The 12,181-nt window shown below is 49.9% G+C and overlaps 1 protein-coding gene across 2 annotated transcripts in view; it reads left to right on the top strand.

Moving 5' to 3' along the window:
- The window catches only part of BAIAP2L2 (BAI1 associated protein 2 like 2), a 17,372-nt gene that overhangs the window by 104 nt on the left and 5,087 nt on the right, over window positions 1–12,181 (top strand). The window contains exons 2-11 of one of the 2 annotated variants that reach the window (XM_025211307.1): window positions 1,537–1,737; window positions 3,648–3,723; window positions 3,947–4,033; window positions 6,530–6,591; window positions 7,176–7,247; window positions 8,381–8,497; window positions 8,914–9,060; window positions 9,664–9,816; window positions 10,154–10,292; window positions 11,289–11,511. In XM_025211307.1, coding sequence (XP_025067092.1) covers window positions 1,699–1,737; window positions 3,648–3,723; window positions 3,947–4,033; window positions 6,530–6,591; window positions 7,176–7,247; window positions 8,381–8,497; window positions 8,914–9,060; window positions 9,664–9,816; window positions 10,154–10,292; window positions 11,289–11,511 — 1,115 coding nt within the window. In that variant the 5' untranslated portion in view covers window positions 1,537–1,698. Of the gene's footprint in view, window positions 1–1,536; window positions 1,738–3,647; window positions 3,724–3,946; window positions 4,034–6,529; window positions 6,592–7,175; window positions 7,248–8,380; window positions 8,498–8,913; window positions 9,061–9,663; window positions 9,817–10,150; window positions 10,293–11,288; window positions 11,512–12,181 lie in introns of both variants that reach the window. The other variant, XM_014522820.2, reaches the window with a different exon arrangement.

The following is a 12,181-nucleotide window of genomic DNA, read 5'->3' on the forward strand; positions in this document are numbered from 1 at the left end:
CTGAACTATAGTTCTTCCTGCTATCCAGACTAAATTTCCCTTGTTGCAATTTAAGATCATTACTTCCCATCCTGCCCACAGAGAATTTATCACCATCCTCTTCATAGCTACCTTTCACATATTTGCAGACTGAGCGGGTGGGGCCATCTTCTCTTGGCCAGACAATGTAATCCTACTTCTTCCAACCTTTCCTCATAAATTGTGTTCCCCAGACTTGTAATCTTTTTGGTGCTCTCCACCAGGCTATTTCTTGTGGGTCTATATCGTCCTTGAAGTGTGGTGTCCAAAACTGGTCACAATATTCCAGGGGAGCCTTGCCCCCTACTGAACGCAGTGGAGAGGTTACTGGCCAAATCCTAACCTGCGTGGGTAGTGGAGGTAGAGGAAGTCCATCATTAGTGGTGCCTGGAGCTGCAAATTGACCAAGTTATCTCATCTAAGGAATGGGAGTGGATGAGGTTCATAAATTCATAGATGTTAGGGTTGGAAGAGACCTCAGTAGGCCATCGAGTCCGGCCCCTCTGCCCTGGCCGGGAAAGCGCGCTGGGGTCAGACGACCCCACCCCGGTGCTTGTCCAGGTGGTGGTGAGCTGTAGTGAGATTGTCCTGCCAGAGATGGCATCAGCCGGTACAACCAGCATGTGATGTGCGGGGCAGGAGTGGGCAAGTACTGACGGTGGTCAGAGCCCAGTCAGGCAAGTAACTCTGTCTGGCCTGCAGCGGGTTCCTTGGCACTGCTGGGCATGGCTGCACTATCCCCATGTGCCTTATCCCCACATGTGGCTCTTTGGCAAGCTGTAGTCTGTGGGGCCAGGTGGCACGGCAGTGGGGCGGGGGCAGTGCGGTGGCTGGACTTGGCTTCTCAGCAGCCCCCGTGGTGGCAGCTTGATTTTGCCCTCTGGCTGTTGCTGCCAGTCTCTGCTTCTGCTGCTGGACCAGGCCACGCTTCCCGGAAGCCCTGGTCCATCCACCCAGCACCCACACTGCCAGGGGCACCAGATGGAGAATGCAGGTGGGTCCATGGAGACTGGCCTGAGACCCCCGTGGGCAGGGTGCGCTCAACCGGGTGGATGGGATAGGGCTGCAGGCAGGAATTGGCATCTGGGAGTGGGTTGGTTGGCTGGGGCCCAGGGCAGAGCCATGATCCAGTCCCCATAAGTCCTTGGACCGGCTGGATAGGATCAATTGGCATCCACCCAGCCCACCGCCCTGCCCTGCTGTGCAGGCTGGTGTTATACAGCCATGATTGGGTGAGGGGAGGAGGATGGATAGGGCTGAGGCCCAGTCGGCCCTCAACAACTCACCAAACCCCTTAAGTGGCTCTCCAGCCCAAATAAGTGCCCAGCGCCCACCCTCAGCGGAGGGAACTGAATAATGAAACCTGCAATTAATATTTAAAGAAGAGGGTCACGTGCTTGTCCTGGCTGCCACAGGATTCCTCTCTCCTGAGTATCTGGTTACATTCAAGGATCAAGTTCTAACATCCTGACTGGTGAATTATTAAACCTCCTTGCAACGTTGTTCTTTTTTAAACAGGGTATGCATCTTCCTGGTCACCTGCCTTGCCAAGGAGGGAGGCAAGCTCAAGCCAGCTGAACCCTTGCAATTGGATTCACAAGAGGGTTTGAGGACAACATTGCCTCGCCTCAACCTCTCTATTTCCAGGGAGCCCCCTCCTCCCCACAGAAGCTTTGTGAAATGGAAGAGTCATACAGGTCTACAATTTCCATCTACAAGGTGAGCCCTGTTACCCCTGCTTGTACTGTGGAACAGCGGGTGGGCTGGCTGGGAGAGCACGAGGTAAAAGGAACATCCCATGGGAAGGGTTGCCAAAGGCCCATAGAAATGCCACGCTTCAGGGGACTAAAGAAATGGCGTGATTGAATTGTGGGTGGAAAGTCCATGGACCAGATCTTCAGCTGATGTAAACCGGTGTTGCTGCCAGGCCCTGTGAATCCTGATCTGGTTTGAGAGCAGACTGATGGAAATGTGGTCTAGTTCCATACAGGTCCCATCAGTACTGGGGCTGACCTCATCTGTGATTGTGGCATATTTATGTCAAGACCTTTTCCAGTGAATTCCTTCTCTGGAAAACCTAGACAGGATATCCTGTGGGCACCTTAGTTCCAGAAAGATACTGACACCGGGGAAGGCATTAGGTGACTAGCAACTAGAATAGTTGAGGGGGCTGCAGAGTTTAGGCAAGAGAGATTTAGTCTTTCCAGTCTCACTAGCATTTTAAATGGTGTTTTAAATGCTAAGGTGACACAAGGCCTGTTTGGTTCAAGAAAGCAGAGCAGGTAAGTGCCAAGCTGAAACTAAGCAATGCTCTGGCTGATTTTAAAAATTGCTTCCTGATGATGGGGTTCTGCTGAATGCAGAGTAGTGTCCAAGGGGAGTGGTGGTAAGTCTTTTTTGGGGTATGTAGAACTGGACTGACTCAAGTCCTGGCAAATAGGTGGCAGGAGCGACTCTGTCTTGAGTTGGGAAAGGGTGGGTTAAATGTTACCAAACAGACCTGCCCTCTTTCCTTCTGATGTCTATGGTCAGGTGGGCAGTAGGAGCCCTGAAATGAAGATGTTAAAGGACAATAACCAAAGGCCTGGGCCTGCATGTGCCACTGCCTTTTCTTTGTGCCTTGGTCACTGCCAAGCTTTAGAGTGCCTGACATACGCACTGTGTCCGCACGCACACCCATTATTTATATGTCCATCTGCCTTTATGTGTGCACTTAGAGAAGAACCTGTTTATACCTAAACAACATCAGACAGTGAAAGCTTCTTTTAAGGGGTGGCAGGGGGGCAATACGTGTCCCTGAAAGAAGGTTGCAGTGAATTTAGTCAAGCGTTTAAAAATCTCTACTGAATCAAGTGTTCTCAGGCAATCTTTTTTTTTTTTTTTTATGGAGACTTTGCTCTTGCTAGGAGGCTGCTCCAGCAGTGTTTAGGAGGGGAGAAGGGACAACGAGACTATCTAGTTTTAAGATGGAGCTTGATACATTTGTGAACAGGATTGTCCGACATGGTGGCCTGTCTCTACTGCTTTAGTGTTTTATGCTCAACAGCATGGGATGGAATAGCAACTTCTGGCTGGTGGGCTCAGTTTGCCCTCCCGGGTCTCTGCACGGATCAGATGGTAAAACACATCTTTTAGATAGGCACTTCCTGAAATGGGCTCCCTTTTATAGAGAAGAGCCACACCTACCTTTGGCTAGAAAACTGAGGAGGACTTTGCTTTCACTTCAGGGCTTCTCTTCTCTTTAGGTTTTTGCAGCGTTTCCATATGCCACAAAGGTGCTCTGTTTAACAAACACTTCAATAAGTATACTAGCTACAGCTGCCATGTAACTAGCTTAAGACCTCTTTTCCTCTGGGCTTCTACTAAACTACAGAGCTGGAGTGCCTTTGAAATGGTTGCTGAGAAGTGATGTTCACCTCTGGTGACTGAAGAAAACCCAGTAAATTCTGGATGAGGGGAAGCTGTTTTCCTTCTCCTGTGTCTGCCCAAATGGTGGCTGTCAACTCTATTAGATGAGCCATAACGGGAGGGTGCTGGCCTGATCAAGCCCAAGGCCCTTGGTGCATGGAGGAGGTTGCTATTAACCTGTTCTGTTCTCTTGCCTCTCTCCTCATCTGGATGGCTTGCAGAGCATCCTGGAGCAGTTTAATCCTGCTCTGGTGAACCTGGTGTACCTCGGCAACAACTACTTGCGTGCCTTCCATGGTGAGTACCATCTTTCACCTCCCCTTTTTCACCCACCTGTCTGTATCCACATGCTGCTTCCTCTGTTGGCTGGGGAGGCCCGTTTGGTCCGCCTGTCCCAAGAAGAGGTGGGGAGGGAAGTGGGAGAGTAAGTGATGAGGAAGGGAGGTGGTAAAGATGCAAGAGCTAAAGAAGAGTGGTGGAGAGGGACAGGGTAGCATACAATCCCTCTGTATTTTTGCAGCATTGTCTGAAGCTGCTGAGGTCTATTTCAAGGCCATACAGAAGATTGGGGAGCAGGCCCTCCAGAGCTCCACTTCACAGATCTTGGGTAAGAGTTGCCCTCCGCATCGACGGGCCTGGTTTAAACTCTGACTTCCCCTCCAAATGATCCCTGCCCGTTCCAGTGCTACCTTAATACCAAGAGGCATAAAGAACTGCACAGGAGAAGGGGCCTGGATCTCTTGGGTGGTAGCACTGAGCACCAGTCCCTTCACAGTGGCCTCATTTGGCACTCCCAGCTTTTGCTCATCCCAAGGGATGAGGCAGGTTTCTCATATGACCTTAAAACACTGATCCCCTTGACCCTTAACCTGCAGTGGCAAAGCACTCGCCTCTTCCCCTGTTATCTTGGATACATAAGTTATCCCTCCTGCCCTGAGCAGGACACAGTGCTGACCAAGGCCCTGTAGCAGGGCCCACAGTTTATAGCATCAGCTGCAGAATTTTGCCACAAGGGTCTCTGCCCTCATTCCAAACCAGCCCTTGCAGCTGTAGAGAAAACCTTGGAAGCATGACCTGGTGATCACTCATGCAGTGCTGCCTTTCTGAGTCTGCAGCCAGCTTGAATATCACTCTAAGCCTGTGAAAAGATGTCACCAAGTGAAGCAGATCAGCTGTGGCAAGCATGACCCACCATGGCTGATCCACTTCCTTGTGCAAAACAGACGTTGCCTGTTGTCCTGCATTGGGCACAGCCCGATCTGGTGGCACAATGAACGATGTTCCTTGCTTATAGAGGTTTTCTTTAGGAGATTCTTTGGGGCATGTTTCTGTCAGAGGTGAAAGCTGGGGCTTTCTTGCTTGCAAAGATGCACCCCAGGCAATCTGGGGCACATCTTCATAAGAGGAGAAAGCTGAGCAGGTGCTCCTGGGGCTTACAGAGCCTGATATTGTGCAGAATCAGGCCCCTCAAGTTGCTAGAGCACCTGCCTGGGGTGGCTGGAGAGCACAGGTAGCTCCAGGCTGCCCACATGCTTGTGTCATAAAACAAACACATGTCCACTACAATAAAGCAGCAAGAACTATTGCCACTTTTGTCACAGCCACAAATTCTGGGCATTTGTTGCATGGCAAGGGGAATGGCCATCTGGTTTCTTAGCCTTTGTACTGCCATAAACTTTTTTATGATGGCACAAAAGCGATGTCTGTTTCCACTCTGAGAGCAGGCAGGCAGGCCCATTCACTTCTGTGGGTTAACTCTGATATTATGAGCACTGAAAATAATATTATTTCAGTGCTTATCATTTTAGCAAAAGCCTCCTGCTTACATGCCCATCTCCCCCCCTCCTACCCTCCCCAGCTACCTTCTAGATGCCATTAGGTCTCAAATTCCCAAACCCCAGGCACATCTACACATGCGTATTAATGCAAGTGGGAAAACTCCAGAGTTTATTGCTCCTGGGTGCACATCTGCACATGAACCTGGGAGTGCAGCACATTGAGCTGGGCTGGAGCAGCCCTGGGCTGCCAGGCTGACACCCCCACCACCCGATCCCTGCCAGCCAGGGCTGCTCCAACCCAGCTTAATGTGCTGTGGAGGCGCTGGCTAGGGCACAGGGGTACTCCAGTGCAGGGCTAGCCAGCAAGCAGCCCCACATGGAAGCACCCTTGTGCCCCAAACAGCCGGGTCCACGTCTATATGTGCGCTACTGTGCATAAAATAAACTCCACTGCAGGCTAGTACTTGTATTTACAAGTACTAACTTACAGTGGAGTTTATTAGTTTAATGTGGCTTAACAGGGCTGCACGTGTAGTTGTGAAGACGTTTACTGCAGAGCTAATTAGGCAACAGTAAACACATCACGTAGATGTCCCCCTGTTGTATGTAGCAGCCTAATCCTTTTACTGCCACCTTCACAGCTCCCGAATACTGATACTGGTAGCACAACCCAAACTAGAAATACAGGGGAGGCATAAACTACACTAAATTTGATATCAAACTAAGAACACAAGACATGCTCTGAACTGGGCCTATTATTGTATTTTCTCCTGGAATCACTACAAATACGATGTATAATGTAGATGAACATGACACCAAATTTCTAGATGGGTGTCCTTGGGCTGAGCAGAATTTGGAGTCTATTCTGTTTCACTGAGTTGTGGATCAATGGAAGTACCGAGTGGCTTGCCCAGGAACACAGCTCTTAGCTTTCCAGGCATTGCAATCTGCTATGCAGGTCACTGGCACTTTGGTTTCCCAGAAAGTGTTAATCCAGTAGCTTTCTGCCATGGTCTATAATTTGTGCATTTTCACCACAGTCACTTATATTCTAGAAAGAGATTAAACATCTTTAAGCAGTGGGATGATGCTGATTGGCTGGATCATTCTCTCCTCTCCCTGGGCCCTGCCCCACAAGTTGGTAGAACTTAAAATAATGCATAGCAATATCAGTTGGACTCTTGCACCAAGATAACAGCGCACTGGGTGACATAATGTTGACTGCTTGTAACAGTAATAATGGCCACACTGCTCAAATGTTAATGGAGCTTGATAAACAGGAGGAGGAGGGTCTGGCTCTGAGACTTTGATCTATTTCTTTGAAGGTCAAATTCTGATGCAGATGTCTGACACCCAGAGGCTCTTGAACTCTGATTTGGAAGTTGTGGTGAGTAGCTTCCCACTGTGCTGATCTACTGGCACGTAACCGCACCATGTGAATTTGTTTTATGGAGCCATAATGGCTCCTAAATCTGTTAGGAACAGAGGACCAGAGGAGTGCAAGAGGCCTCCCATTGTTTCAGTACTTCCCAGTTGCTGATGAACAGAACCATGCAGAATTGTGTGCATGAGTGCACACATGTGGGATCTAAGCTACATCCAGTTCTGAAGTGTTAGTAATGCCTTCATACCATCCGTGGCATGTGACTGGGAGACTGCTTCTCCTAGCTGTACTGTTGCTCCTAGCTGTACTGTTGCTAGCTACTTGTATTACAGAAGTGCTTAGACATCCAGACTAACACTAAAACCTAGCAGTGCTTGGTGCTGCACATACCCATAGCAAGAGATGGTCCTTGCCCCAAACCATATACAATTACATGAACTAGATGAAGTGTGGACTCTGCAATTTTCTCCCTGGCATTCCCTAACTCTCCTCTGTTAGGTCACACTAGCAGTTGGCAATGCCAGCTGCTAATGCCAGGCATGTGGGGAAGCAGAGTGGTGCCTAATGATTTTTTGCACTTTTTCTAGGCCCAGAAGTTCCATGCAGACCTGCTGCAGCACATGGAGAAAAACACCAAATTGGATGTGCAGTTCATCAATGTAAGCAACAACCCTTCCGTGTCCCTCCTGAACCCTCTTGCAGGTTTTCCTGTTCTCCCAAGAAGAGTGCTAGGCTGATCTTCATCCCCACCTAAAACAACCATGTATTAGGGGAGCAAATTCCAGGACATGGTCCTTGAGGCTCCACAGACCTCCAGAACTGGAAATAGTTTATAATGTAGTGCTGTGGGCAGCTAATAAGCTCTGCCCATGGCTACTTCCCAAATCAGAACCAGTATAACCATGTTCACTTGGAACCAGGCAGTGTTGCTCTATGTCCTCTCAGAGGATGCAGCTGGTGCTGTGGGAAGATGTGGAGACAAAGGACCTGGATGGACTCAGTTAATTGTTCAAATTTGGGTCAAAAGTCCCAGTTCAGGAACTCTTTGGGACATAGCCCTGACGTTCTGGACTTAGAAGATTTAAGATGGCTGCTCACTGCCTCCACCTCGCTGTGCCCTCTCCTTCCTTTGAGTCCCTCAAGGCAGCTCCAGCTTTCATAGCCTCAGTAATTTATAGTGTTGCTTAACCCAAAAGAGAAGCTCAGAGGCTTCTCTCACTGTCTGGATGAAGGGAACTGAAGGATTTTCTCTTTGCCTTCCTGCTCACATTGTTGGTAATATGGTGGGTGGACATGGCCAAGACCCCGTGTGCTGAGACTTGTTGAATAATTCTAAATGGTTTAGGACCCTCAGTCCCATTCTTCAATAGGAACTTGGACCCAGACTTTTAAAGGTATATGGCACCTACCTACCACTGATTTCAATGGGACTGATGGACCTACATATTTTTTAAGAATGTAACTCATAAGTCCCACTGAACTTGAGTGATATTTATGACCCAAAGTACATTAGGAGCTGAGAATTAGAAGAGGCTTCCCATAGAGTTGAGTTCAGTTCCCTGTGGCTATAGGCAACCATTCCTGCAAAGGATGCAGAGGGCCCTAGTTAGACCCTAGTCACAAAACGGCCTACTGAAACCCTCTGCAACGTTCCACAGGAGAAGAACAGGGGACAGGAGAGCACCATCAATGCCCTGCTGTGGTGGTGGCAGAGAATTAGTCAAGGTACTATCTGCTTAGGTGACCAAATTTGAAAATATTTCTTATTGTCTCTGTGTTCTGCTTCCTGCAGGACAGCCGTCAGCGGTATGAGGTGGAGTACCGGCGCAGGGCAGCCAACCTGGATAAGTGCATGTCAGAGCTGTGGAAGCTGGAGAGGACCCGAGACAAGAGTGCCTGGGATATGAAGGTGAGGAAGACAGGGAAGGCACTGAGAAGTGTGAGGGTCTGGGAAGAGGAGTGGGGCCTTCACAGACTAAGGCTGGTGACTCCTCTGGAGCTTCACATGGCTTCTGAATAGCCTCTGCCTTCCTTAGGAGGTGCTCCCTGGGATTCAACAGGCAACAAGGTGACATCAGGGAGAAGGCAATACCTTTCCACAGAAGGTATCGTTAACCTGTGAAGTTCACTGGTGCTAGAGGCTTGAGGCAGATGGCTTAGCTAGATGGCATAAAGGTTAAGGACCAGATCTTGCTTTCCTTTAATCTCTCTGTCCTGCCTAAACCCATAAAACCCGCTGGGAAAACCTGGACACATTCCCTCCAATGTGCTCAGTGCAAAGTTGGCTTATACCTCTCCTTCCTCTCTTTCTCCTTTGCCCCTCAGGAGAATGTGAGGTGCTTGCACTCGGAGATGCAGGCATTTGTCTCTGAGAGCCAAAAGGCTGCTGAACTGGAGGAGAAGCGCCGCTATCGGTTCCTGGCTGAAAAGCACCAGCTGCTCTCCAACACCTTCCTCCAGTTCTACAACAGGGTATGGAGGGGTCATGACCTGCAGTTGGGGGCAGGATGAATCCTCCTGGAAGCACTTTGGCTTGGGGCATTCAGACATATAAGGACTTGAGGGAGGGGAGCAAGGCATGATAGACATTTCCCTGGTATTCGAAACACCCATTGATAGCTAGAGAGAGGGGCGGTGGGTCTCTGGGGGTTATCTCCTACTGAAGTTTACAAGTGATCTTGGTTAAGTTTGTGCCTTCAAGGAAACAGTAAGGATCTATTTGGTTGGGGTCTAGTGGATCACCTCTAGCATGTAGACACCATGGTGACTGGTACACTTAGAAACACATAAATACACATAACTAGGAGGTGCTTTTCACTGGGAGCCATGGAAGAAGGGTCCACACCTTGACAAAGACAACCATAAACCACAGGACTCTCCATGGGGTGTCCTCTCCGTGGCAGAAGCAAGAGGCCCTGGAGAGCCCATCTGGGACAGCCTCACCCAGATGGAGAGAATAGGGGCTGTGTTGGCTACAGGTTGCTGCTTGTTTTGGTCTCCTCTCTCTTTAATTGCTGCTCTGCTCCAAGACTTGATTCCCTGCCTCTGATGTCCCCCTCACTTTCTCTTCTTAAGGCCCGGGGTATCATTCAGAACAAGGTGCCGCTGTGGAAGGAGCAGCTGGAGGCCAGCCGCACCCTGGTCAGCAGCCACTCCCAGAGTCACCTCAGTGCTTCACCAAGCTCAGGGTACCTGTCAGGCCGCCTAACTCCAAGCCACCTGGAGATGGTGAGGAGAATGCAAAGAACCATTAGCTCCAGTGGTAGGGGGTGACTGGAATGACATATCCTGGGGGTCAGATCCTAGGACAGAGGGCAGGCTCAGGCCTTCTGCAAGTATTTTTTTTGGTGGGGAGGGGGGATCTCCTGTTCATTTTTACCTATTTGTATACCTAATTGCCCTTTCTTGGTGACACTTGCTAGCCAAGCTGAAAGGAGATATGGTATATGGTGGATGGGGGTGTTGGAGGTGGGAGCAGATATACTTATTCAGGGGACATCAGCATGTCTCAGTGTGAGATCCTCTGTGTAAACTACTTGCGCTCACTCTTGTTTCCCCCCAGCAGTCCCAGAGACCTCTAGGAGATTATGGCTCTGCCTTGGGAGGACAAAATTCAAGCACCTTCTCCCAGGAGTCCTCTGAAATTATATCCTCTTCTCAGCCAGAGTTCACTCAGCGAACCCTGCAGAGGAGTCCCTCTGCTGGTAAGGTCAGCTACAAGATGGATTTAGGAAGGACATGGAACTTCATGCATCTGTTCCAACATGCACATGGGCACCCACTGTACAGGAGGGAGGGGGCGGATGGTCCAGGGAAGGGGAGTGGGCTTGGATGGGGAGTAGGTAGAGCCTGGACTGAGTGAACATGGAGTCTGTATTCTTCACTCAGCTTGTTTGGAGTGGATAAACCATGCAGCGCTGGGTCAGGGCACTATTAAAGAAACCCTATGTGAGAGAGAATGAAATACAGGGCTGAATGGACTCAGAGGCTTCTCACTCTAGGCCAGCATTTCTCAACCTGTGGGGTGCAACCCAAAAGTGGGTTGCAAAAATATATGAAAGGGGCATGAGCAAACTTTACAAATGGATCATAGATTTCATAGACGTTAGGGCTGGAAGGGACCTCGGAAGATCATCGAGTCCAGCCCTCTGCCCGAGGGGCAGGAAGTCAGCTGGGGTCATAGGATCCCAGCAAGATAAGCATCCAAATTTCTCTTGAAGGCGTTCAATGTAGGTGCTTGAACCACCTCTGGTGGCAGGCTATTCCAGACCTTGGGGGCTCAGACAGTAAAGAAATTCTTCCTTATGTTCAGCCTGAAACGGTCTTGCAGGAGTTTATAACCGTTCGACCTTGTCATCCCTTGTGGGATCAACAAACTTTAAAAATGGATTGTCCTTTAAAAGAGAGAAATGTGGGAAACTGTGGCTTTTTCCTTGCAGACTGGCAGAGCTCCAGCCTACAAGGGTCTGCTTGGGGTCCCCCCTCCCTGCCCCATACACTGGGGGCCTGGGATAGGGTGGCAGTGGGTTGGGAGTGAGGGGCACTGGGTCGAGATTGGCCATTGATGTTTACAGATGGGTCCTGGTACAAAAACGTTGAGAACCACTGCTCCAGGTGGTATGAGGCCTCTGTCATTGAGGAAGCCTAGAGCTGACCCCCCTCCCCAGCCCTTCTTCTCATGCTATGTCTGCTTCTGCCAGGCTTGCTTTCCACTGGGCAGCACTCTCGTTGCAGCTCCTTTGGGGAGCCCATCGGAGGGGAAGGCAGAGGTGGAGGCAATAGATTGAGAGTCCAAGCTATCGTGCCCCACTCTACTGGCACCAACCGGACCCTACTACCGTTCAACACGGGTGATGTTATCATTGTGCTGATGCCAGATGCACAGAATGGCTGGCTCTATGGCAAACTGGAGGGATTGTCTACGTAAGTCTGCTCTGTACCTCTACACAGTGCTGTACTGGAATGGGGCCTTAGCAGAGAGAGCATGACAGCTCTGAGGAATTGTGCTTAAAGTATTAAATACCCCCTTTCTCCCCAGCCTAAAGGAGAGGCATTAATCTCAACCCAGCCAGGTCCTTACACCTGCTGGCAGCAACAGCTGCTGTGACCCAGAGCTTCACAATGCATAGAAACCACTATATAAAACACTGGCTTGATATTGAATACAGTGCCTGAGTCACTGGCAAAGTGCAGCAGGATTTGCAGAGTGTTTGGTGGTGCATGTGGGTGCCTGGCAGGATTTGAATTATAGTGGAGCTTGGTGGGGCTGAGTCCCCTCATAAGAGATGAGAGCCCCTCTGCAGGTGGTCAGCCCCTGGCCTTCCCCATGCCTTTCTAAGCAGCCCAGATGGTGGTGGTGGCGGTGGCAGTTCCTTCTGATTGCCACCACCGCAGACCTCCCCAAGAGTCAAAGTGTAATTCCAACCCTGCTGCCAGGTTGCCTTATAGCTCTTGCTTGGACACTTCTTTGAGGTTTCTTGGTCTCTTTGGCAAAGGGACTTTCTCTGGGAGAATCCCCATAACTGTCTGTCTCTGCTTTCTGGAATGGGCCTTCTCTCTTTGTGTCTCTCCTGATTGTACCTGTGGCATTCCT

This window comes from Alligator sinensis, unplaced genomic scaffold (assembly GCF_000455745.1).
Source record: "Alligator sinensis unplaced genomic scaffold, ASM45574v1 scaffold215_2, whole genome shotgun sequence".
In the NCBI taxonomy this organism is placed as follows: Eukaryota; Metazoa; Chordata; order Crocodylia; family Alligatoridae; genus Alligator; species Alligator sinensis.